This window comes from Myotis daubentonii, chromosome 3, assembly GCF_963259705.1.
Source record: "Myotis daubentonii chromosome 3, mMyoDau2.1, whole genome shotgun sequence".
NCBI lineage: Eukaryota > Metazoa > Chordata > Mammalia > Chiroptera > Vespertilionidae > Myotis > Myotis daubentonii.
Genome location: NC_081842.1, coordinates 183,360,275 through 183,387,398, shown reverse-complemented (window position 1 = coordinate 183,387,398; position 27,124 = coordinate 183,360,275). Strand labels below are relative to the sequence as shown.

At 40.4% G+C, this 27,124-nt stretch overlaps 1 protein-coding gene across 3 annotated transcripts in view; it reads left to right on the top strand.

Moving 5' to 3' along the window:
• SCP2 (sterol carrier protein 2) overlaps positions 1-27,124 on the top strand; it is a 114,807-nt gene that overhangs the window by 21,634 nt on the left and 66,049 nt on the right. For all 3 annotated transcript variants that reach the window (XM_059689552.1, XM_059689551.1, XM_059689550.1), the window contains 5 exons: positions 3,636-3,699; positions 9,146-9,232; positions 12,042-12,192; positions 14,022-14,169; positions 21,475-21,582. In XM_059689552.1, the coding sequence (XP_059545535.1) occupies positions 3,636-3,699; positions 9,146-9,232; positions 12,042-12,192; positions 14,022-14,169; positions 21,475-21,582 (558 nt within the window). The remainder of the gene's footprint in view (positions 1-3,635; positions 3,700-9,145; positions 9,233-12,041; positions 12,193-14,021; positions 14,170-21,474; positions 21,583-27,124) is intronic.

The window sequence follows — 27,124 nt, the reverse complement described above, 5'->3', positions numbered from 1 at the left end:
CCTTGTTGTGTATTGTGAGATAAGAAAGAAAATTTTCATGCTTGAAAGTCCAGCACTCCTATTCTTTTTTTATTTTATTTTTTATTGATTTTAGAGAAGAAGAAGAAGAAGGAGAGAGAGAGAGAGAGAGAGAGAGAGAGAGAGAGAGAGAGAGAGAGAGAGAGAAACAGCAAGGATGAGAGAGAATCATTGATCAGCTGTCTCCTGGGGATTGAGCCTGCAACCAGGCATATGTCCCTAATGGGAATTGAACCATGACCTCCTGGTTCATAGGTTGATGCTCAACCACTGAGCCATGCCAACCAGACCAGCATTCCTATTCTTTGTAGGAAAAATATGCCCAGTTTGATAGCCAAAATAAGGAATCAAAAAGGAAAAAAATCTTCAAGGAGGAATGGTGGCATTGCATAAAGAAGCACTGCCAGTCTTTGGCTATAGAAATTTTTTTTTGTGCCGATTTCTTACCATTTGTAACTCAGTCTATTCCAATCTTGCTTCCTCCTTTCTCAAGGCTACCATTGATCACCATGTTGCCACATCCAGTAAATACTTTTCAAACCTGATTGAATAGACCTCAGAAGCATTAAACCCTTTTGATCACTTAAAAAAAAAAATTCTCTTCTCTTGGCTTCTGTGTTAGCTCATTCTCCTGGTTTTTCGTACCCCTGTGGCTATTCCCTGTCCATTTCTTTTTCAATTAAATAATTCACTTAAAACATTATTGAGCTCTCATTATATTTCAGGCACTGTTCTAGGCACTAGAATATAGCAGTATGTCAGTCAGATTTTGCTGTGCAATAAACCACTCCAAAACTCAGTGATTTTAAACAACAATTATTTATTATATAGTTTACAAGTGTGTAGATTGACCAGCTCTTCTTGTCTGCGTTAATCATATGACTGGAGGTTGGTTACAGGCTCTGTTCTAGTCTTGTTTGACTGGGTCATATGTCTCCCCTCCCCCTGGGACTAGAGGACCAGCCCTGGCATATTCTTTTCATGGTGAAGGCAGAAGCACCAGAGAGTAATCTCCAACATGCAAGTCCTTTTGAGACTTAAGTTGTTAACTAAAGCAGACCACATGGCAAACTTGCAATCAAGGGATAGAGAAACATACTCCACTTCTTTTGTGGTAGGAAACTGCAAAATCAGACCTCCATGGACATTCAGGAGGAAAAAAGAATTAGATACATTAATGCATTCATCCACAGGCAATAAACAAACAGACGCGATTTGAGGTTTTTGTTTAAATTTCTAGTAGGGGAGAGACAATAATACATGAAAAAAAACCAAGACAGTTTCAGATAATTACTAGTCCTGTGAAGAAAAAAACCCCAAGGAATATTCTTGTGGGTAGTGGGGAGCAAACGGGATAGTCAGTGATGGCCTCTGTTTTGGGGGTCAAGAATAGAGTTGGGTGTTTAGTTATATTCTGATTTATCCCATTAATGAACTTTGTTGGAGACTATTTGGATCCAGCATTATAGTAGTCCCTCCCATCTTTGGGTTTGGTGAGAGTGCCTTTTTAATTTTCTAATCCAGTTTTTGGTAGAAATATTAATTGGAGCAGCTTTGAGTCTCAGGCTTTCCTGAGACTCAAAGCTTCCAAGTCTTTCTATTATTTAACTTGGTGTCTAACCAGGCACTCATGCACTCATTACATCAGGTTAGCGGTTAGTTAGCACTAGATATTTTTCTCTAGGATTATATTCATTAATCAATGTCTGTCATTTCCCAGTGTGTGTTCCATGGGATATTAAGTTCATAAAATGCTCCGTAATGTGAGTCAGTCAGTCAGAGAACTGCTTCATAGTTTAACCCCCTGTTGAGCAGTCTTAATACATAATTTGGAGCAATAGTAAAGGCTCCGAATATCTTGCTGTAAAGAAAGCCATTTAATTCTGTTTAAGCCAGTATTATCTAAACATGACAGAAGAACCCTTATATTTTTAGCAACACCAAAAAGAAAAGCTCCCTCAAAAACAAAAGAAAAAAATCCAAATCCACACTACAGTATTTCCTTATCCCAAAAGATGTCCTGAAAATTAATTGTTTTGCTGATATCCAGATACCATGTTTCCTTTTATGCTCTCATCAGCCCAATAAAAAAGATATTAATATGATGTGGCTTGTTCTTTGTGGCTGCCTCCTGATCACTTTTATTGGTATCAGGTCACAGTGTGGATGGAATCTACATTATTCCCTTTTTAAAATTAGAATTGAGAGAAGAATGGCTCAATTATATTTATGTCATTTCTGCTCTGAAGATCATTCTCCTTGACAGAGAAGATAGAGATAAAACAGAATTGAGGACTGTGACATTTTTAAAAATAGGTGCGTTTGTTTTTTTATTTCAGGGAGAGAAAGGGAGAGGGAAAGAGAGATGGAAACTTCAATGATGAGAGAGAATCATCAATTGGCTGCCTCCTGCACTCCCCCTACCAGGGATTGAGTCCACAACCCGGGCAGGTGCCCTGCCTGGGAATCGAACCGTGACTTCCAGGTTCATGGGTCGATGCTCAACCACTGAGCCACACTGGCTTGACTACTGTGACATTTTTAACATAATATTATTAGCTCCAATCAGTGGACTTTTTTTCTTCCTTGGTCTTTCTAGCTTCAGAGAATTCAATTCATTTTACAAATTTTACTTCATTAATGTGCCTGCTTTTATTTTCTTGACACTAGTCTTTAAACCAGTGGTTCTCAACCTTCCTAATGCCGCGACCCTTTAATATAGTTCCTCATGTTGTGGTGACCCCCAACCATAAAATTATTTTCATTGCTACTTCATAACTGTAATTTTGCTACTGTTATGAATCATAATGTAAATATCTGATATGCAGGATGTATTTTCATTGTTACAAATTGGACATAATTAAAGCATAGTGATTAATCACAAAAACAATATGTAATTATACATTCAATATGTGTTTTCCGATGGTCTTAGGCGACTCCTGTGAAAGGGATGTTCGACCCCCAAAGGGGTTGTGACCCACAGGTTGAGAACCTCTGCTTTAAACTTTCTGTTAAAGAATTTGAAAAGCATACACATTCCTTGTTAGGGCGTAACTTCTCAAAAGACCCTTCTGCCTTATCATAGGAAAGAAGAAGAGCAGGCCCTGGAGCGTGGTGTGAGTTGTAAAGTTCACTTCATCTGGGGGCACTGGGATGTTTTGGCAGACTTCCTGAAAAATTGCTGGCAGTGTTTTCTTGTCTTAAATCCAATGTGGTCACAGGCTATATATTCTAGTTTTTGAACTTGGACCTTACTTATAGTAGGTAGAATAGGCCAGTTTGAATTATTTTCATATTATACAGGATGAGTTTACAGTTGTGAGTACACAAAACAGTTTATTCTTGTATTATTATTTATTGTATTATTTTCCATAAGAACAACTGTATACCTACTTTTGCTCCCCTGCATGCCTATTATTTGATTCAACTCATTAAATATACCCAAGTTTAATGATTAAGAAATATTTGTTGAGGAAGTAATGTTGACATCTTCAATCTGATATCTGTGCAAGGGAAAATGTAGAAATATTTAGCAGGATACTGAGTACCATTGCAACATGTGCTCACAAGTGGTAGAAAAATATTAAGTCACTAATAGATATTTGCTTTCTCTATAGGAACTAAAGCTGAACACTTTGCAAAAATTGGATGGAAAAATCATAAACACTCAGTTAATAACCCGTAAGTATTTCAGATATGAAATACAGTGAAAATCTGGGTTATCCTGCTATATAACATGCAACTTTAGTAATGTATTTTAATTATGCCACTGTCATTAACTCTTACTCTGGTAAAATAATATGGTTATTCATATCCTAAAAAATAATTTGAAGTAAAATTACATCATGTGTATTACACAGATCATTAATCTTTGAATCCCCTAGTGCCTAACACAATGCCTGACGCATAGCATGTACTTAATGGTTGCTAAATAAAACTGGTTCACTGACAATTGAATTAGTGCCACATAACTAGAATCTATACAAAAGCAATACGACCAGGCAATAAAAGAATAATGCCAATTCTGTGTCACTGTGTTAGATACTTTTATGTATATAATCATTTAATCTTCTCAAGGACCCTATAAGGTAAGTATTTTTATTCCCATTTTATAGACGAGGAAAATGAGGCTTACAGAAATTAGGTAACTTGCTCAGAATCATTCTAAGCAGTGGCAAAATAATGTTTGTATTTTCCTTCTAGATTTTAAACTCTTTGAGGGGAAGAGTCATTTGTTATCTTTAACACAGAGTTTGGAACAGAACTGCTCAGTAAATTGTTTCTGAATTATTAAACAAATTTTGCCATATTTAATACACATAAAACCATAATAAAGAACATTTTATACTATAAATAATTACCACATATTCCTAGTACTTCATGCTGCTGCTAGTTCTTCTCATTCAGCTACTTTAAAATTGATGTTTGCATTTAGATCATATCTAATTAACAAATATTGAATTTAATGATCTAGATTGAAGGGTATTTTGTAAACTATCTAAGGGTATTGTGAAAGCTTTAGTGAATTCCCATTCCTTATGATAAAATCCAGATTCCTTCATGACATAATAAGCCTGTTATGATTTGGCCCCATTCTACTTTGCTAGTCTTGTTTCTTCCTACTTTCCTGGATATTCCCAATCTCTAGCCTCAACAGATTACTTGGTTTTTCCTAAATGTACTATTTAGGACTTGCTTCTGTGTTTTTACTTATGCTGTTAGCTCTACCCGGTATATCCTTCTGCCATTCTTTTGTTTGGTGAAACAGACAATCTCCTTACCCATCAAGTCACAACCCAAATATCATTGCTTCTCTTAATACCTTATGAATTATTTTTTTCTCATGAGCTTCATTGCCTTACATTGCCTCACATTGTATCATATTTAGTTATTTATGAGTGTTTCTCCTCTGGTGATGATGATTTTTGAGCAGGGTATTGGAGCATAATGTATACTCAATAAAACTTTGCCATTACTGAATAGTAGAATTAGGATGAGCAGTCGTAAGTCCACAAAGAGCTGATTTCCTTAGAACAGCGGTTCTCAACCTGTGGGTCGCGACCCCTTTGGTGGTTGAACGACCCTTTCACAGGGGTCGCCTAAGACCATCCTGCATATTAGATATTTACATTATGATTCATAACAGTAGCAACATTACAGTTATGAAGTAGCAACGAAAATAATTTTATGGTTGGGTCACAACATGAGGAACTGTATTTAAAGGGCCAGAAGGTTGAAAACCACTGCCTTAGAACTTGGAGAACCATTAAAAATCCTTGGGATTTCCTGAAACCTGTAAGGAACTGTACCAATATACTGAGGAATTCACAGCAGTGCAGTTTCTTGGCTTTGAGGCTCCAAAGAACAGCTCTTGATTTCCCCCGGGAACCAAAGCTTCCCAGTCTTTCTCTCATTTAACCCAGTGTCTAAGCAGGCTTTCACTTACCCACTCATGACAGCATTCTTCTAAGGGAATTTTATTCACTCGATAGTATGTATTCAGTAGCCTACCATGTACAAGACATTGCTTTAGCTGCTAGTGATGCAGCAGTGAATAAGACAGATAAGTTCCTTGTTTGCACGGATCTTCCATTACATTTTATAAGTTCTCAATTTTGTTGAGTAGGCAAATGTTATTTCTGGGTGTTAGTCTTACTATTTGAAACTCGTTGAAACAGCCAAGAATTTCTAGGTTTGGTTCAGAAATTTCAGGTGCTAACTTCTTGCTTTGCTTGGCTAGTGAAGAAAAGAGAATTCTGTGTTTGCTGACCAATCATCAGAGATACCCTGTTATATATTTCTAAGAAGGTTGAACTAAGAAACTGTTCTCAAGTGCTTCCTCACAAGTTATAAGAATAATGAAAGGCAGAGAGAATCTGTGATAAGTAGTATAGTATTAGAGATAACCCATGCCACTTGAGCCTTCAGACCTGTGTCTGTAACTTCCTCCTACTTGTCCACAGGTACTGCAGAGTCAGCATGTTCATAGAGAATTTATCATTTCCCCCCAACCCTGTTTCCTTTCAGTATTCTTCATCTATGAGAGTGACATAACATATACCTAATTATTCAAGATAGTAGAAGTCGTCCATGACTTTGCCATCTCCCTCAGTGTCCCGTGTGAGTTGCAGATGATTTGGGGATGAACAGAATCCCACTTCCATAGTATCCCTTCTCCCATCTTTTACTTCCAATTTTGTACGTTAGCTCCTTATTTTTTCTTGCTGTACTTAATGCCCCAATTTCTTAGTTGGTTAACTTGCCTTTTTACTATCCCTTTTCAAAAATACAAGTCTGATCATGTCACTTCCCAGCTCAATATCCTTTAGTAGTTTCTCATTGTTTTCAGTATAAAATGTAAACACCATATATTGTCCTCTCATGATCTGATCCTCATTCATTTCTTTTTTCCCATCTTTTTTTTTTTTTTTAATTTTGTAAGAGTATATTTGAGCCAAACTAATGACATATGCAGGGGAGCAAGATCTCAATGCTCCTTTTCCCCATCTTCTTCACCTTGCCTCCACATTGCCTCCCACACGTCATGCCCTAGCTTCAGTGAACTGTTTCACCTCAAGAGGTTTTGCATGTGGTGATCCTTTTGCCAGGAATTCTCTCTTACTTCCTCTTATTTACTTAATTTTGTAGAGGAAGCTCCTCCTTATATCTGGGTTTGATGCACATCTTGTGTACTCCCATGACACCCTGTATAACATTTCTATTATGGCTTTTATTGCATTGTATTAAAATGGTATATTTGTTTTTATGGATTCAGACTGAGTTCCTTAGTAGTGACTATGTCTGTGTCCCCAGTGCCTAGCACAGGATCTGGCACAAATAAGGTATTTTTTGAAAGTTGGTGATAGTCAAAGTTAACTTTAGAAGCAAAGGTGCAGATGCTTATGTAGATGTTAGTTACACGAGCTCTATTTCTAAACATTTGAGTTGCTTATTCCACACAAGTTGAAGTTTACTTTTAGAAACTTCCTTATAGTGTTATTGCTGCTGCTATTTTCACCAGAGCAATATCTGAAACCATCTGATTATATTGTTGGAGGAGCAAGAGGGAATAAAAGTAAAATTTTTCTTTGCAATGATTAGAAATGAAATGTGTGTTTTTTAAAAATGTATATTTTTATTGGTTTCAGAGGGGAAGGGAGAGGGAGAGAGATAGAAGATCAATGATGAGAGAAGAATCATTGATTAGCTGCCTCCTGCATGCCTCACATGGGATGGATCCTGAAACCCAGGCAGAGAATTGAACCGTGACCTCTTGGTTCATAGGTCAAAGCTTAACCACTGAACCCCAGGCAGAAAGGAAATGTGTTTTTAAGACTGCAGATAGTTTATTATAGGTTTTGTCTATTTATTTAAGAATATCATTAAACAGAATTGCATAGTATCATCACCACAAAAGTTAGCTGAATGCAAGTCATTTAATTTTGCTTTTAAGGAACTAGTGTTTTATAATTCTTCAGGGAAAAGAAATGGTATTCTGCTTTAACCTCCAACCTGTCTGACACCATCTGGGTGTACTGTAGTGCAGTTGTGGCACTAACCACCTGGAGGTACTGCAGACACCATGAATTACGGACTCAGTCCTCCACAAAACTGCCCTCTCAGGTCAGATGCCAGCCGCAAGTAGGGTTCACGGGCCATCTGTACTTTTGGCCAACTAGCTATAAATTAGGGGTTCCCATGACCCTATCAGGTTTGATAATTCACTAGACTGACTCACAGAGCTCAGGAAAATGCTGTATTTATGATGACCGTACCGATAGTTCCCAACTCCGACTTAATGATTTTTTAACTTAACCATGGTATGAAAGTAATACACATTCAGTAGAAACTGGCTAGGCTAAACTATTATGTTCAGTGGGTTAAATGCATTTTTTTTAAAAAAATCTATCTTTATTGATTTCAGAGAGGAAGGGAGAGGGATAGAGAGTTAGAAACATCGATGATGAGAGAGAAACATCGATCAGCTGCTTCCTGCACACCCCCTCCTTGGGGATGTGCCCACAACCGAGGTACATGCCCTTAACCAGAATTGAACCTGGCTGGGACCCTTCAGTCCGCAGGCCAACGCTCTATCCACTGAGCCAAACCGGTTAGGGCTAAATGCATTTTTGATGTATGATATTTTCAACTTACAAAGGGTTTATTGGAATATTTTCAACTTAACAATGGGATGTGATGCCATTATAAGTTGAGGAAGATCTCTGTTATTATAAAGGATACAACTCACGCTTGGCCGGCATGGCTCAGTGGTTGAATGTCGACCTATGAACCAGGAGGTCATGGTTCCATTCCTGGTCAGGGCACATACACAGGTTGCGGGCTCCATCCCCAGTGTGGGGCGTGCAGGAGGCAGCCAATCAGCGTTTCTCTCTCATCATTGATGTTTCTCCCTCTTTCTCTCTCTGAAATCAATAAAAACATATTTAAAATAAAAAATAAAGGATACAACTCAGGAACAGCCAGATAAAGAGGTACATAGGGTGAGGTCTGGGAGGGTTCTTAATGCAGACGTTCCATGCCCTCTCCCCCTCCCACCATCCTAGAATATCTCTGTGCTCACCAACCAGAAAACTCTACCAAGTTCAGTGTCCATAGTTTTTATTGGGGCTTCATTATGCAGGCATACTCAATTGAATCATTGGCCACATGATTGAACTCAAACTCCTGCCCCCCTCTTCTCCCTGGGGTCAAACTGGCTGAAAAATCTCAACCCTGTATTCACAAGGTTAGTCTTTCTCTTTCTGGTGAGCAGACTCCTGTGCCCCACCCCCCAACAAGAGGCCCACTCACCTTATTAGCATAACAAAGACACTTTTATCACTCAGGAAATTCCAAGGGTTTTAGAAGCTCCATGAGGGTAACCCAGGACAAAAATCAGTCAAATTTTTTGTTGTACAGCATATGGTATTTTGAAGTTAGGATTTTTAAAAAATTCAATTCAAACGACTTGTTTATTAAAGATTAAAACTGTTTATAAAAGCCCGTCTTTTGGTTGTGAAAAGAATACTTACATATTATTCTCTCTTTAACTTCTAGACCAGAACATCTTCAATAAAAAAATTGTAATTGCTCCCTAACATTTTATAATTGCTTGTTTTGCATTTAGGTATTCCCAGTTCCAAAAGGAATACAGTTTAGATGAAGTGATGACTTCTCGAAAAGTTTTTGATTTTCTGACTATCTTACAATGTTGGTAAGAAAAACATTTTAATATTTAATTGAAGTTATTGCTTCTCCCTCCCCCTGTTATAGGGCAACCCGTAAGAGATGACCACCAGAGCCAAAGGGTAGAATTTAGGAGCCTTTATTAGCTGGCCAGCGACTGCAGTTACAGCATCCCGCCGTAGCAAGGACCGAGCTGCAGCCCCGACCAGATGTAGAAGTAAGCTTTTATTCACAAAAACCACAAAATGGTTGGCTAAACAAACACAAAGTTCGTCGCTCCATTTCTCAACGCAGGTCACAGCTCATACCTTTGAAAGGTCACAGGTTACAGACTCATACCCCTGAAAGGTCACAGGCTCATACCTTTGAAAGGTCACAGGTTACAGACTCATACCCCTGAAAGGTCACAGGTTACAGACTCATACCTTAGAAAGGTTAGGCTCTTCACCCCTGGCTAAACCGTGACCTGCTTGTAAAAAATGTTAAGAGGGAGCTGTGGTCTTTGCAACAGAGCCAGAGACTGCGATGACCTAATTTAAGTGTAACCTTCTATTGTTCCTAAGTCCTGGGGCGTTTATTACACCCCACTTGGTAAACCTTAGGCTCTGTATCTGGATATATCTTTACTGTATCTCTTTCTATAGAACTACCAATGTGTTATCAGTGGGGTGTTCTCTGTGTCCCCACCTGTTGCTGGTGGAAGTGGGCTTCTTGCAATGTCACAAGAAAAGGAATTTTCTGAGACTCACGTGGGAGGATGAGGGATATTTATTTGCGTGGGATTAGACCCCTGAGTTTCTGAGGTCCCATCTTCCTCTGTCCCGCCAAGGAACCCGCCCAGCTGTGTCTTCAGCAGAGCTAGGATCCTAGTCACTGCCCAGAGCCCCTGTTCCATATTTGCACAGTCGTCTAGCATCAGGCCAGCTGAGCTTGTGTTCCCAGCTGCAGTTCATTGCATGTGGGGTTCGCGTGGCCATGGGCCTTGTGGCTTCTAGGGCCACATGGCGATGGAGAGAACATGGAAAAGTGCAAGGAAGCAGGAGCAAAGCAAGGGGAGCAAGAGATAGAATTCCTTTGTCTGAGGATTTTAACCTTCTAAGATTTTCCCATGCTTGCAGTGGCTCCACTCCCTCTGTTATGCCCAGAATTCAAGATCCCCAAGAAACCACGCCAGGGAGCCAGTCCGATGCAAAAGCAGAGGATCTCTTATACAAGCTTGCTTGGTCCCCCCCTTGCCTCCATTACTGGGTGCAAGAGAGAGCCCCGAATCCCAAGAGAACAAAGAATTTATAGGGCTTGGGGTCGGGGGTTGGGGCAGGGTGCAGCTAGGGTCTGGTTACACAAAGACAGGGGGGGTGGCCAGCATACTTTTGGCCTTGGGCTAGTTTCCCCCGCTTTCCCATTGGCCGAGATAAGGGCAGGCTGAGTAACTTATACACCCTGCGGCTTCCATCAGTCCTGCTCTGTCCTTTCACCTCTAGCCATTTTCTTTGTTCCAGGCAAGATTGACAGGCAAACACCTTCCCTAACTGTTAGGACTATAGGGCAGTACAAGAGGTGGTACACCGGCTGAGGTGGCTGTTTAGCCTACCTGAGCACCACCATGCTAATCTTTCACCTACATCACCCCCACCCCCACTTTACTTTGTCCGGCCCCTTCCCCCAGTGATCTGCAGAGAACGGACTGGTGGTTCCCTGGGGAATGTGAAATTGCAGTTTCCTGCTGAGGCTGCCCCAAGGACAGGCTTATAATGTCTGGCCTTCTCTTTACTCCTCTCTATTATTAATAACTAGCTAATTACAAGGGTAACAAATGCAGTCCTCGCTCTGGAGTGAGTACCCTTACTTCCTTCTCCTGCTTAGAGAAGACTGTCTCTTCTCTTGGAAAATTATATATTTTACTTTCTTCTCTCATGACTTCTACCTACTTTATTTTAGGTGTATTTATTCTTTTAAATATGACTTAGGCGGCCACTGAAGTCCCAAGATTTTTCCCTTTGTTTTCTCTGCTGTATGCTTCTACTGTAGGAAATTTTACTCTACCATAGTAGCTAAGAGTAAGCATAAAACAAGAAAAAAATCGTAGCTCTAATAATAATGGTAACAGTTACATCTTGAAAATTGCTTGACAATATTTTTTTCCTAGAGTACTGAGTTAGTACTGCATAGGTCCTGCCTGTGCCTAGTTATCACTTGGTTGCGCCCTGGAGATACTGGCTGGGAACAAGTGAGCAAGTGGGGCCAGCTTTCATCTGTTACCATATGAGGGTCTGCCCATGTATGAAGTCCAGCTGAACTCGCAGAAGGCTTAATCATTTGTCACCTTCCTTCATAGCTTACTCTAAAGGAAAGATCTATTTTGAGGAGATCTCAAGAGTCTTAACCAAAGCATGGACTTTCTGGTATGCTCTATTCCATCCTTTCTCAGTTTTCAAAAGGATTCCAATTCTGAGTTGTTTGGGAGATAGCAGAGTTGGAGCTAGTTAGCCCTATGGCAGAATCTGTACTATACCGGGATAGGAATGACCTTGTATACTTCTCAGAAGTCACCAGAAGAGGCTTCATGTACCTACAAAAGCAAGTCCAGGCTTCTTTGCACTAAGAACTTTTTGAGAGAGATTCTCAGAGACTGAGCAGTGACTGACAGCATTTAAGTTCTTGATGGAGGTTCAGCCCTCAGGAGGGAAGCATATGTAAGATTTAACTGTAGATATCACGAAGAAGACCATCCAGTGACCATCAAGCCCACTCAGCCTCTTGTCCCAGAAAGAACCCCTTGTCTAAAATCTTAGGGTTGAGGTGGACCAGGTGTAATAATTACTTTTACTTCCTCTTAGTCCCACTTCTGATGGTGCTGCAGCAGCAATTTTGGCGAGTGAAGAATTTGTACAGAAGTATGGCCTTCAGTCCAAAGCTGTGGAGATTCTGGCACAGGAGATGACGACTGATTTGCCAAGCTCATTTGAAGAAAATAGCGTTATTAAAATGGTACATCTGAAGTTCTGTCTTATTAATTAATCAAGGAGTTTTGTTTAAGGATTTCAAGGTTGCTATAGGCCCTGGATATAATTTACTTGAAAAAGAGTCTAGGAAATCTAATATTATAACCCATCCTTAAGAATCTGTTAGGGGAAAATAACTGATGAGAATATATGCTTCCTGGGATAGAGTCATACATCATTATATGATAACATTTAATTAACTAGATGTGCTTTTTATTTGTATTTTGAATTGGCTAAATACGCTCAGAGTTCCAATCTTACAGAGTTAAGGGGAAAACAAAGATGTTTTCAGGGAACTTTATTGACACTTCAAAAAAATTATTTTTAAATATATTTTTATTGATTTCAGAGAGGAAGGGAGAGGAGAGAGAGATAGAAACATCAGTGATGAGATAGAATCATTGATAGGCTGCCTCCTGCACACCTCACACTGGGGATCGAGCCTGCAACCCAGGCATGGGCCCTGACCAGAAATCGAACCATGACTTCCTGATTCATAGGTTGGCACTCAACCACTGAGCCACACCAGTTGGGTGACACTTCAAAAATCTTTATTGAAGGTTAAGTACAAAATGGAGAAAATAAAAAAGATGAGAATTCAGACCTAGAGTTAGTTGGATATTTGAATATATTTATAGAGAGAGCGGGGGGTGGGGTGGTGCTGGTGCACGAAATTTGTGCACGGGTAGGGTCCTTAGGCCTGGCCGGTGATCAGGGCTGATTGGGGCCTTCCAGCTGCTGTCTGGGGCCTTCCTTCATTCTGTACCACCCCCTGGTCAGCACACATCATAGCAAGCGATCGAACTCCTGGTCTCCCGGTCAAACTCCCTAGGGGAGACTTTGCATATTAGCCTTTTATATATATAGATATAATAAGGCATATATACATATACATACAAATATAAACAATTATAAACACTAAACTACAATTTACAAATTTTACAACAATGCTCAGAATTTGAAAATGTTCCTATAACTTGCCCAAGATCACAAAGCTAAGGTGCTAGGGTGTGGTAGAGGTGGAATTCATGTTTAGGTTTTCTAATTATAGTACATTTGCCACTATGCCATAGTTTTATTCTATGAAGAAAAGTTCAGTTTGCATGTTACTATCTGAGATTAAAGAGGTGTTAAGAGCATGGATTTTGAAAAAATATATTTGAATCCCTAAAAGAATATTACTTATTTTCTTTCTTTTAAAAAAATATATATTTTTATTGATTTCAGAGAGGAAAAGAGAGGGAGAGAGAGATTGAGAAATCAATGATGAGAGAGAATCCTTGATTGGCTGCCTCCTGCATGCCCCACTCTGGGGATAGAGCCCGCAACCTGGGCATGAGCCCTGACCGGGAATCGAACTGTGAATTCCTGGTTCATAGGTCAATGCTCAACCACAGGGACATGTCAGCTGGGTGAAGATTGTTTATTTTCATATAGAAATTCCCTCATTATTTTTCAGTGTATCTGAATCATAATGATCTGTTGATAAATCTCTTCAGCCTGTTTACCACAACTATACATTGTAGATTAATAGAGTTTTTATAACTTAACGTAAGATATGGCCTGAAGAATTATAAGTCCTTTTATATATTTGATTTGAAATTCTGTCTTTTATAGCACCAGATTTAATATGTATATTTCCCTCCTGAATATCCTTTTATTTGGACTCTCTGTATAAAATAGAATCAACAGATATTTCAATATGTGTGGTCAATTCTTAGCTGTTAAGTTTATGCCTATTAATCTCATATAATCCTTATATAAAAGTCCCAGTTTTGATGCCTTTACTTTACTTATATGTGATTTTGGTTTTAGGTTGGCTTTGATATGAGTAAAGAAGCTGCCAGAAAGTGCTATGAGAAATCTGGCATGAGACCAAGTGATATTGATGTAATAGAACTTCATGATTGCTTTTCTGCTAATGAACTACTTACTTATGAAGCATTGGGACTCTGTCCAGAAGGTACTATCTTTCATGAGACTCATATTAACTTAGTTTCTCTGATAAATTTTCATTTTCACCATTAAAGAAAATAATTCATTAATTGCTTTCCCCTCTACATTGCTTCTGCCACACTGCAAAGTGACTGTAAGCTACCTCGATACTGGACTTCTAGAACCTGTAGTCTGGGACAATAGCAACACTGAAATAACAGGGTGTGCAAATAATTTATATTATGTAAATCAGGGATATTTTTAATGTTCTGTTAAGGGGGGGAAGGATATAAAATTACATTTGTAACTCGATATTTCAAATTGTGTTTGAAGATTTGCAGAAAGAAAAATGGAAAAACTAGTTTGTGGGACCTGGAGGATTTTTCTTTTCATGTTTAAAGTGGTTGCACCATTTTCCATTACTACCAGCAGTGTATGAGAGTTTTAGTTGCTTTGCATCCTTACCAATACTTGCTGGGGTCAGTTTTTAAAAGTTTAGCCATTCTAAAGAGTATGTAGTATGTCTTATTTTTATATCACTGATGACTAATGATGTTAGCATCTTTTTCTGTGCATATTGGTTATACATATATTTTTTTGTGTGAAGTGTCTGTTCAGAACTTTTGTCCTTTAATTATTGGGTTGTTTGCCTTCTTTAAGAGTTGTAAGAATGGATTTTGTGCCATGGCAGCGTCGGATGCGATTTGACCTTGGGCGAGAGAAACCAAGATGGCGGCATAGGTAAACACCGGAGATTGCTGCCTCGCACAACCACTTCAAAAATACAACTAAAAGATGGAACGGACATCATCCAGAACCACAGGAAGGCTGGCTGAGTGGAAATTCTACAACTAGAAGGAAAGAGAAAAGCACACCGAGACTCAGAGGAGCTGCAGTACAGAAGTAAAATACAAAGGTGCAGGGGTGCATTCAGAGAGGGCTGGCGGCTGAGGACACGATTGTCTTTTTCAATTGGGAGGGAGTCTCAAGCTCTGAGCTCCAGTTCCGGGCCAGTCTCTGGGGACCCAGACTCATACGGGAGAAACAGGACTGTCTGACATTGGTCGGAACTTGAGGGCAGCTTTCTCTCGGAGGTGCTCACAGCGATTGCCAGGGCCTCTGAGGGCAGGACTGAGAGCAGCCATACTGCTTGATCCACCCGCACTGTTGATCCCCTGGGGCCCTGCCCCACCCAAGCCATGCAAGGAGGCTTTTGCATATGAAAGGCCCTGCCCTTTGTAATCTGAAAATTACTTAACAAACTGCAGCTGGCCCAAGGCCCCAAGGCAACTTGCATTGCTTTACAGCTGGCTTCTGCTGGGTAGCCTCAGGCAGAGGCTAGATTAGCACCTCCTTAGATCCAAGAGCCGGACCATCCAATTACAACTCCTCAGATCCATAAGGGACACACTCAGGGGGCAGACTCAGTGAGCACCAAAGCCCCATTGAAGCAAGTCTAGCCCCAGAGGGGTGTCTTCAGCACAGAAGTTCTCCCATCGTAGACACAGCTGATTCTCACAGCCAATTGGCCTGGAGGTCAATTCCTCCCAGTGATACCTACAACAATCAAGGCTTAACTACAACAAGCCTGTGCACAAAGCCCACAAAGGGGTGCACCAAGAGTGTCCACCTCAGGTAATTGGGGAGGCTGAGCCACTGGGCCCTATAGGACACCCAGCACAGAAAGCCACTTTATCGACACAGCGAAGCATAAAAAAATGCCAAGACAAAGAAACAGGACACAAATGACAGAAATGGAGGAAAGCAAACTACTGGATATAGAGTTCAAAACCACACTTTTAAGGTTTTTCAAGAATTTTCTAGAAACAGCCGATAAACTTAATGAGACCCTCAAGAAATCTAGTGAGACCCTCGATGTTGTGATAAAGGACCAACTAGAAATTAAGCATACACTGACTGAAATAAAGAATATTATACAGACTCCCAACAGCAGACCAGAGGATCGCAAGAATCAAGTCAAAGATTTGAAATATGAAGAGGCAAAAAACACCCAACCGGAAAAGCAAAATGAAAAAAGAATCCGAAAATACGAAGATAGTGTAAGGAGCCTCTGGGACAGCTTCAAGCATACCAACATCCAAATTATGGGGGTGCCAGAAGAAGAGAGAGAGCAAGATATTGAAAACCTATTTGAAGAAATAATGACAGAAAACTTCCCCTACTTGGTGAAAGAAATAGACTTCCAAGTCCAGGAAGTGCAGAGAACCCCAAACAAAAGGAATCCAAAGAGGACCATACCAAAACACATCATAATTAAAATGCCAAGAGCAAAAGACAAAGAGAGAATCTTAAAAGCAGCAAGAGAAAAACAGTCAGTTACCTACAAGGGAGTACTCATACGACTGTCAGCTGATTTCTCAACAGAAACTTTGCAGGCCAGAAGGGAGTGGCATGAAATATTCAAAGTGATGAATACCAAGAACCTACAACCAAGATTACTTTATCCAGCAAAGCTATCATTCAGAATTGAAGGTCAGATAAAGAGCTTCACAGATAAGGAAAAGCTAAAGGGGTTCATCACCATTAAACCAGTATTATATGAAATGCTGAAAGTTATCCTTTAAGAAGAGGAAGAAGAAGAAAAAGGTAAAGATACAAATTATGAACAACAAATACACATCTATCAAGTGAATCGAAAAATCAAGTAAACAAATAATCTGATGAACAGAATAAACTGGTGATTATAATAGAATCAGGGGCATAGAAAGGGAGTGGACTGACTATTCTTGGGGGGGAAAGGGGTGTGGGGGATGCGGGAAGAGACTGGACAAAAGTCGTGCACCTATGGATGAGGACAGTGGGGGCGGGGTGAGGGTGGAGGATGGGGTGGGAACCGGGTGGAGGGGAGCTATGCGGGCGGGGAAAAGAGGAACAACTGTAATAATCTGAACAATAAAGATTTAATTAAAAAAAATAGTTGTAAGAATGTATATTTAAATTCTGGATAAAGTCATTTTTCTGATATCTGTATGTTGTAAACATTTTCTCCCAGGCTGTGGCTTGCCTTTTGTTTTATTAATAGTGTTGCTTGAAAAACAGCATTTCAAAATTTTGATGAAATACAAATTATCAATATTTTTAATGGTTTATGTTTTTTGTATTCTAAGAAACTTCTGCCTGTCTCAAGGTCATAAAGATTTTCTTCTGTTTTTATTTCTAATTCTATAAATTTAGATTTTTTATTTAAGCATATAATCCACTTTGAGTAAATTTTTGTATATGGTATAAAATAAAAGTTAATATTAATCTTTTTAATTTTATACACATATCCAGCACTACTTGCTGAAAAGACTTTTCTCTCCCCATTGAATTGCATTGGCACCTTTGTCCAAAGTCAATTGCCCATATATATGTGAGGGCCCATTTTTGGACTCTTTCTTCTGTTCCATTGATCTACATTCTTTTAAAAAATATGTTTTTATTGATTTTTTAGAGAGAAAGAAAGGGAGAGAGACAGATGTGAGAGAGAAACATCAATCAGTTGCCTCCCATATGGACCCTGACTGGGGACCAAACCTGTAACCTAGGCATGTACCCGACTGGGAATTGAACTGGTGACCTTTTGGTGTACTGGACAATGCTCAACCAACTGACCCACACTGGCCTGGGCTGATCTATATTTTTATCTTTTTACCAATACCAAATTATTTTGGCTACTGTAATAATATTATATAGTACTATAGTATATATCAAGTCTTGAAATCAAATAGGGTAAGCTCTCCAACTTTAGTCTTTTTTTAAAAAAACTTATTTATTTCCTCACCTGAAGATATGCTTTTTATTGATTTTAGAGAGAAAGAGACAGAGAGAGATAGAGAGACACTCAGAGAGAGAGAAACAGAGAAAGGGAGAGAGAGAAACATTGATGTGAGAAACATTGATTAGTCGCCTTCTGCATGTGCCCCAACCAAGGATTGAACCTGCAACCCGAGTATGCCACCTTTTGGTGTATGGAATGATGCTTCAACCAACTGAGCCACACTGGCCAGGGCCAACTTAGTTCTTTTCAAAAATAATTTAATTATTTTAGGTCCTATGCATCTCTAAGCACATGTTAGAATTAGTTTGTCGATTTTTATATAAATACAGCAACAAAAAACTTGCTGGAATTTTCATTGGGATTTCTTTGAATCTATAGATCATTTAGAGACAATTGTCACTTAACAATGTTGAATCTTCCAATCCATTAGATGGTATGCGTTTCCATTTATTTAGCTTTCCTTTGGAAAATTTCCTAATGGAATATTATCCTATACTAATAAAAGAGAAAAATGGTAATTGGCGTACAACCGATACCTTTTTCATTGGCTAATCAGCGAGATATGCAAATTAACTGTCAGCCAAGATGGCGGCTGGCAGCCAGGCAGCTGAGAATAGGAGGCTTGGTTGCCCCAGCGATGGAGAAAGTCAAGGATCCCCGCAGCTGCGGGGCTCTGAGCTCCTGAAGCAACAACTCCAAAAGATACAATGTTTCAATTATAGAAGCTAAAAGATGGCGGTTAATTTGCATACTCAGGCTCCAAGCAGAGCGAAGCCAAACAGCCCTGAAGCAGCAGGGCAGAGAGGCCTCAGGGCCTGGGATCAGTGGAGCCGAGAGGCCTCCCGGCCCCGGTGATCAGCGGAGTCCAGAGGCCTCCCGGTCCCGGTGATCAGCGGAGTCCAGAGGCCTCCCGGTCCCGGTGATCAGCCAAGAGGCCTCCCGGCCCACTCCAGGCCCGTGATCAGCGGAGTCGGAGGCCCCGCGATCAGCGGAGCCGAGAGGCCTCCCAGCCCAGGTGATCAGCGGAGCCGAGAGGCCTCCCAGCCCCGGTGATCAGCGGAGTCCAGAGGCCTCCCGGTCCCGGTGATCAGCCAAGAGGCCTCCCGGCCCGCTCCAGGCCCGTGATCAGCGGAGTCGGAGGCCCCGCGATCAGCGGAGCCGAGAGGCCTCCCAGCCCCGGTGATCAGCGGAGCCCAGAGGCCTCCCGGACCCATGATCAGCAGAGCCGAGAGGCCTCCCAGCCAGGTTATCAGCAGCCGAGAGTCCTCCTGGCTAGAGATCAGTGGAGCCGAGAGGCCTCCAGGCCCCAGTTATCAGAGGAGCCGAGAGGCCTACAGGCTATGGTTATCAGCAGCCGAGAGGCCTCCAGGCCAGGGATCAGGGGAGCCGAGAGGCGTCCTGGCCCTGGGATCAGCAGAGCAGTGAGGCCTCCCAGCACTGGGATCAGTGTGACAGGGTGCGGAGCCCCAACCCTCTGATCGGCCCTGCTCTGTGTGTGACAGGGTACAGAGCCCCAACCCCCCTGATGGGCCCTGCTCTGTGCACGACAGGAGTGGCGCTGCAACCTCCCTATGGACCCTGCCTTGAGTGTGACAGGGGGCGGTGCCCCAACCCCCCAATCGGCCCTACCCTGAGCGTGACTGAGGGTGGCATCGCAACCTCCCAATCCGCCCTGCTCTGTGCATGACAGGGGGCGGTGCCCCAACTCCCCAATTGGCCCTGCTCTGAGCCCGACCAGGGGCTGCACCTAGGGATTGGGCCTGCCCTCTGCCACCCGGGAGCAGGCCTAAGCCAGCAGGTCATTATCTCCTGATGGGTCCCAGACTGTGAGAGGGCACAGGCCAGCCTGAGGGACCTCCTCTCCCAACCCCGAGTGCACAAATTTTTGTGCACCGGGCCTCTAGTTTAACTATAAAAAAGAATGAAAATCTTGCCATTTGCAACAATCCAGATGGACCTTGAGGGCATTATGCTAAGTGAAATAGTCAGAGAAAGACACTTACCTGAGATCTCGGTTTATGGAATCTGAAAACAAAACAAAACAAAAAAAACAAACTCATATATACACAGAACATATTGGTGGTTGCCAGAGGCGAGGGTTGGGGTGTTGGGCAAAATGGATGAAGGTAAGTAAAAATGTACAAACTTCCAGTTATAAAATAAATAGGTCATGAGGTATTTAATGTACAACTACATTACATGGTGACTGTCCTATATAATAAAGGCTAATAAGCAAGTCGACTGAAAGGTGGAACGACTGGTTGCTATGACATGCACCGACCACCAGGGGGCAGATGCTCAATGCAGGAGCTGCCCCCTGGTGGTCAGTGCGCTCCCACAGCGGGAGCGCTGCTCAGCCAGAGCTGGGCTGATGGCTGGCGAGTGCAGCGGTGGTGGTGGGAGCCTCTCCTGCCTCCTTGGCGGTGCTAAGGATGACCTACTGCCAGCTTAGGATGACCTAAGCCGGAAGTCGAACATCCCCCGAGGGCTTCTGGACTGTTAGAGGGCACAGGCCAGGTTGAGGGACTCCCAGAGTGCACGGATTTCATACACTGGGCCTCTAGTAGTTAATAATACTGAATTGTATATTTGAAAGTTGCTGAGAATATAGATTGTCAAAATTAGCATCATAAGAAAAGTAAATTTTACAACTACATTTGGGGATGGATGTTAACTAGACCTATTGTGGTCATTTCACAATATAGACAAATATGAACTCATTATGATGTCACTTGAAACTAATATAATGTTATATGTTAATTATATCTTATAAATTTGATAATTAGATTATGCAAATACATGTGAAATAATTAGAATTAAGGCCTGACAGAATGAGTGCTTAAAAGCTATTAGCTGCCTCGGACAACCACCATTATCCTCATTACCTCAGGATTTTACCTCTCATTACTTTATCAGAAATATCATCTGGAGGAATAATTTATGCAATGCATGCTTTTTATTTACTTTTTTACCATTTGGAAGAATGTCATGAGAATTTATAGGAATGTTGAAGTTGCTAAGAATGTAATGTAATTTTTTTCTTTTAAGTTTACATTTATGGCTCAACAGTATTTTCAGCCATTTCCCTTTATTTCATAAAGTGCTCTTTTTTCTGTCCCTCTCCCTCCCTCTTTCCTGATTATTAAGAATATTTGTATAGTATATGAGAGTACAGTTAAAAATGTAGGGAAATGATTATAGTTTGGCAAAGTTACAAATTTTTAAAGTGGTTATAATTTAATTGTATCCATTTCACTTCTTTTTTTGGGGGGGTCTCTGAATTTCTGTTATACTTGTAGCAATTTTGGAAGCCAGGAACTCTTAGGAATTAATAGGTGCTTTTTTCGTATAGGAAATGTTCTGAAAGTATATGCCTTTATTACTCAATATTTATTACCTAACTTTTAAATGTGCTTATATCAATTTGTTATTAGTTCGAACTGTTAAAAAATGTTTGCTGTAAGAAATTGTTGGCTCTATGGAAGTTTAAAAAACATGTCATTTGTTCCAATATTATTTGTAACGCTTGTGAATATATTTTTTCTTTTATAGGACAAGGTGGAAAACTGGTTGATAGAGGAGATAATACTTATGGAGGAAAGTGGGTCATAAATCCTAGTGGTGGATTGATTTCAAAGGGACACCCACTAGGAGCTACAGGTAATGCTGCACAGAGCTCACACACTGTTTGTTATCATTTGGCGTGTGAATGATTAGTTCTTGATTTGAAAGATTGTATTCTCTAAACTTGGTAGCCAGTGTTTTAAATGATTGTTTAGCCAGAGTATTTTTTATTTTTAAGTACAATATATTACAGTGATCTTGATTAATTGATGAGAATTTGAATTAGTTGATATTCTAAGTTTAACAATTTGTATTTTTTAAAGTTTGAGTATTTTCAAGTAGGTATACAACTTAGTTAACAAGATGTTTCCAAATAGACATCTGGCTAGACCTGCTAGGTATGAATTATTTGAAATGAACATCTTAATTATATATAGTTATATATGTGGTTGGTGTTGCAAGGAAATTTTTTTCTTTTGAGAGAGCTGAACTAGAACTTATGAAATATGAATTTTATTATGGCTGTACTGCTGACTGGCTGTGTGACTATTTTGATTAATTACCAATTACTCAATCACTTTGATTCTTAGTTTCCTTAATTATAAAATGAAGGAATTATACAAAGAAATTTCTAAAATAACTTAGTATTCAAATTCTGGGACTTATTTTTATATAGATAGGTGAGCTTTATATTTTTCCATATTGTCTTATATATGAATTAGTTAATTTAGCAAAATTTTATAAATTTCAAGATTCCAAAATAGATATGCTAGAATTAATAGTGTATTCATTACAGCAATTAATTTTGGTTCATTTCTGTTTATCACTCACATTTAGTGAGCTTATAATTTAGTAGAGAAATAGGTGTACATAGATAGATGGAGAGTAAGAGAGAGAGATAGTAAGATACCTACACACAGGTAGTTGCAATATAATGTGCCACCTTGCTTTTTGTTTTCTGTCTTGTCTGTTCTTTGGCTCCTTTGTCTTTTTCATGCTATCTTTTTATTAATTGGGTAATTTTTAGTATTTTACTTTCTCTTTTATTGGGTTATTTCTTTTTTTTATTCCTTAGTGTTTGCTCTAATTTACAACACGATTTTTAAATTTATTCCAGTCTATCTTCAAATAATGTTATACTTCACATAAAATGTAAGGGATTTTTACAGCAGAATATTTCCATTTACTCCCCTCTTAATCCTTTGTGCTATTATTGTACTTCTGAATATATTATAAACTCCACAACATATTATTATTATTTTTTAAATTTTGTTTTATTGCTTAAAGTATTACAAAGAGTATTACATATGTCTCCTTTTTTTTTCCCCCTTGACATTCCCCCGGCCTCCCCTACCCCCCAGTGTCTTGTGTCCATTGGTTATGCTTATATGCATACATACAAGTCCTTCGGTTGATCTCTTACCCTCCCTCCCGCCCCCCAACCCTCCCCAGCCTTCCCGCTGTAGTTTGACAGTCTGTTCGATGCTGCTCTGCCTCTGTATCTATTTTTGTTCATCAGTTTATAATGGTCTTTATTATCCATAAATGAGTGAGGTCATGTGATATTTTTCTTTCATTGACTGGCTTATTTCATATTATTATTTTTATTGCCTTAAGTAGTCTAATATCTTTTAGAGGAATCTAAAAGTGAGAATGAGAGTGGTGTCATTGGGGGTGGGAAAATAACAACATCTGAAAATATTGTTCTTTATAAAGTACCAAGAACACTGGCAAAAATTGTCAAAATTAACTTCTTTCAGAACATTGGAAATTAACCAATGGCTTACAACAATCTAGGAGATTATTAAAAACAAATAGCTGAAGAAAAAAATCAAGGCAACAGCAACAACAAAAGAAATAATTTAATTTCTGTAAGAACAGCAAGCTTTGTCGCATTTTGACTTGTACCCTCCTTTCCCCGGCTCTATAGTAGCCTTGGAAACCAACCACCTGTGGTCATGGTGAGAGTTAATAGTTTCGTTGGCACTGGAGGAGTCAGAATGGAGTTAGAACTCTTTCAAAACCCCCTTCTCAGAGAGTTGTCATTATGTGACTTGTCATTCCTGGTAAACCCTAATCAAAAGTCTTGTTTTTATGTAACCTAACTGAGAACTTGTCATGTGCAAACAGTATTTTCCCAGGACATTTGTTAAGAACAATCAGCAACAACTATTTTACAACATAGCTGCCTGAGGTACCAATAACAATTGGGGGGAAAAACAAACCAACAAAAAAACTTCTAAAGAAAAATCTGGGCAATGAGATGTTTGTAGGAGGCTTTGAAAATGTGTGACATATTCCTGGGACTCTAGGACAGCAGTTTTCAACCGGTATGCCAAGGCACACTGGTGTGCTGCAAGAATTTTTAAAACATGCGATACCTGATTATTTAGTCCAGCACACTGACCTCTTTTCCCTTAGATCAAGCATGTCAAACCCAAAGGCTAACACAGGCCAAATAAACAAGGTTTAAGATTAGGTGGGCCACAAAAAAACAAAGCTTCAATTTTCATAGAAACATAGGTTTATTTTGATAGAGACATGCTGAATACAAAGGGCTGAAATAAATGAGTAATCAACACTAATAAAAGAGAAAAATGGTAATTGGCGTACGAGCTACCCTTTTCATTGGCTAATCAGGGCTATATGCAAATTAACTGCCAACTAAGATTGGCAGTTAACTGCCAACAAGATGGCGGTTAATTTGCATATGTAGGCACAATGCAGGGAGGCGAAAGGGAAAGCAGGAAGAAGCCCCCTGCCACTGACAGTGATCAGAAACCCAGGGGGGAGCTAAGAGCTGGGGGGCAGGGCCAAGGCGGCCCTGGGGCCGCCTTGGCCCTGCCCCCCAGCCATGATCGGAGAATCAGGTGCCTTTTCCGCCCTGGCCAGTGATAGCAGGAAGTAGGGGTGGAGCCAGCGATGGGAGCTAGGCATGGTCGAAGCTGGCAGTCCCGGGAGCTAGGGGTCCCTTGCCTGGGCCTAAAGCGAAGCCCACGATCGTGGGGCCGCTGCAGCTGCGGGTCCCCGCTGCCCGGGCCAGACGCCTCAGCCAGAGGCATCAGGCCTGGGCAAGGGGCCGATCCTGCGATTGGAGGGTGATGGGGGTCAACACCTGAGGGCTCCCAGTATGTGAGAGGGGGCAGGCTGGGCTGAGGGACACTCCCCCCCCCCCCCCACACACACCCAGTGCACGAATTTCGTGCACCGGGCCCCTAGTCGTTAACATAAAATAATAGAACATTTTAATAAAAATTAATAGTTTTTCTTGAACATTAACTTACCAGACACTGAATAACTGCACAAATTAATAAGCGTAACGTAAATAAACCTATTTTTCTTGTTCTCCAAAAGCGAAATATTTCCTGTTGCACACACCAAACAAGTCAGTCCAAGACTAATGATGTGTCAATCGGCTGCTAAAATATTCACTGCTAGTATCAGTGGAGAGAAATGGTACGCCTGCGTGTAAGGCGCGTAAGGGAAATGAATGCAACATGATTATAGTAACCAGTCATTAGCAAATGTTTTAGTTCGTTATTAATAATTATGTATAACAGGATTTGTAAAAATTAAGTTACCAAATTTTTATTAAAACATTTTTTACATACCTTGTAGTATTGGCTGGGTCACAAAAATATTCCTTGTGGGCTGCATGCAGCCCGCAGGCCGCGAGTTTGACATGCTTGCCTTAGATTGTCAAATTAAAAAATGACAACCTCAACACAACATAGCCACCCAGTATGAATGAATCAAAATTAAACCTATTTTTTCTGGTGTGCCACAGAATTTTAGTAATGAGTTGATGTGTGCCATGAGATGAAAACAGTTGAAAATCCCTGATCTAGGACACCAAGTACATAATATAAGGCTGTGTGTATGCCCAAGATTCTGTGTATGCCCAGGAAGGACAATAAGGTCCTAAGCGCTTACCTCTGGCTAAACTTGGGGCTGTGCATAAGCAGGAAGTAAATGCTAAAGTGGAGTTGTAAACTGCCTGGGTGAGTGCTGTGACAAAATACACAGAGCCTCTGCGAAGACTGGGATACTTATTAGTTCCAGGCACTTATGGAAGTCTCTGTCCAGCCAGTAGCTGGCCACTAAGCTAACCAAGAAGAAAATCCAGTGGCCAATTGTGACAAAGAATACAGACTTTATAGAATTGGTTTGGAAAAGTCACTAGATAAAAAAACAAAAACACATTCTGGGAAGAGGGGAGAATCTGACTTTTAAAATTGCCACATTATATTATTTAAATTGTACAATTTCTAACAAAAACAATATGATGTACAAAGAAACAAGAAAGTGTAGCCCATACACGGGGGGCGGGGGGGGGGGGGGGCGGGGAGCAGTCAATAGAAACGGAAGTAGCTCAAACATTGGATTTACTAGATAAAGACTTTAAATACAGAGGTTGTATTATAGAATTGTACACCTGAAATCTATAACCAATGTCACCCTAATAAGTTCAATAAATTTTAAAAAAGACTTTAAATTAGTTATTTAACTATTTGCAAATAACTAAAGGAAACTATATATAAAGAACTAAAGGAAAGTATAACAATGTTTTACCAAATAGAAAATAACTTAAAAAGAAAATATTTTTTTATTGATTTCAGAGAGGAAGGGAGCGATAGAAACATCAATGATGAAGAGAATCATTGATTGGCTGCCCTACACTGGGGATCGAGCCCGCAACCCGAGCCCACAACTTGGGCATGTGCCCTAACTGGGAATTGAACCGTGACCTCCTGGTTCATAGGTTAATGTTCAACCACTGAGCTACGCCAGCCAGGCACTCCTATTTGAGACTATAATAATAAGGCTGCTGTGAACATTTTTGTACAAGTCTATTTGTGGACATATCTTTTGCATTTTAGGGTTAATCACTTAGTGCAGTGGTTGGCAAACCGCGGCTCGGCAAACTGCGGATCACGAGCCACATGTGGCTCTTTGGCCCCTTGAGTGTGGCTCTTCCACAAAATACCGACTTCTGCGCATGGGCCATGAAGTTTCAATTGCACTGTACGTGCACGCCCGCACGTGGTATTTTGTGGAAGAGCCACACTCAAGGGGCCAAAGAGCTGCATGTGGCTCGCGAGCTGCGGTTTGCCGACCACGGACTTAGTGGAATTGCTGGGTCATAGGGTAGATGTATTTTTAACTTTATAAGGATCTGCCAAATCATTCTCCAAAGTGTTATCATATGTTTTTTTAAAAAATTAAAACTTTATTGTTCAGATTATTACAGTTGTTTCTCTTTTTTCCCCCCATAGCTCCCCTCCACCCAATTCCCACCCCACCCTCCGCCCTCACCCCCCCTCCCACTGTCCTCATCCATAGGTGCACGATTTTTGTCCAGTCTCTTCCCGCACCCCCCACATCCCTCCCCCCCCCCCAAGAATAGTCCACTCCCTTTCTATGCCCCTGATTCTATTATAATCACCAGTTTATTCTGTTCATCAGATTATTTATTCACTTGATTTTTAGATTCACTTGTTGATAGATGTGTATTTGTTGTTCATAATTTGTATCTTTACCTTTTTCTTCTTCTTCCTCTTCTTAAAGGATACCTTTCAACATTTCATATAATACTGGTTTGGTGGTGATGAACTCCTTTAGCTTTTCCTTATCTGTG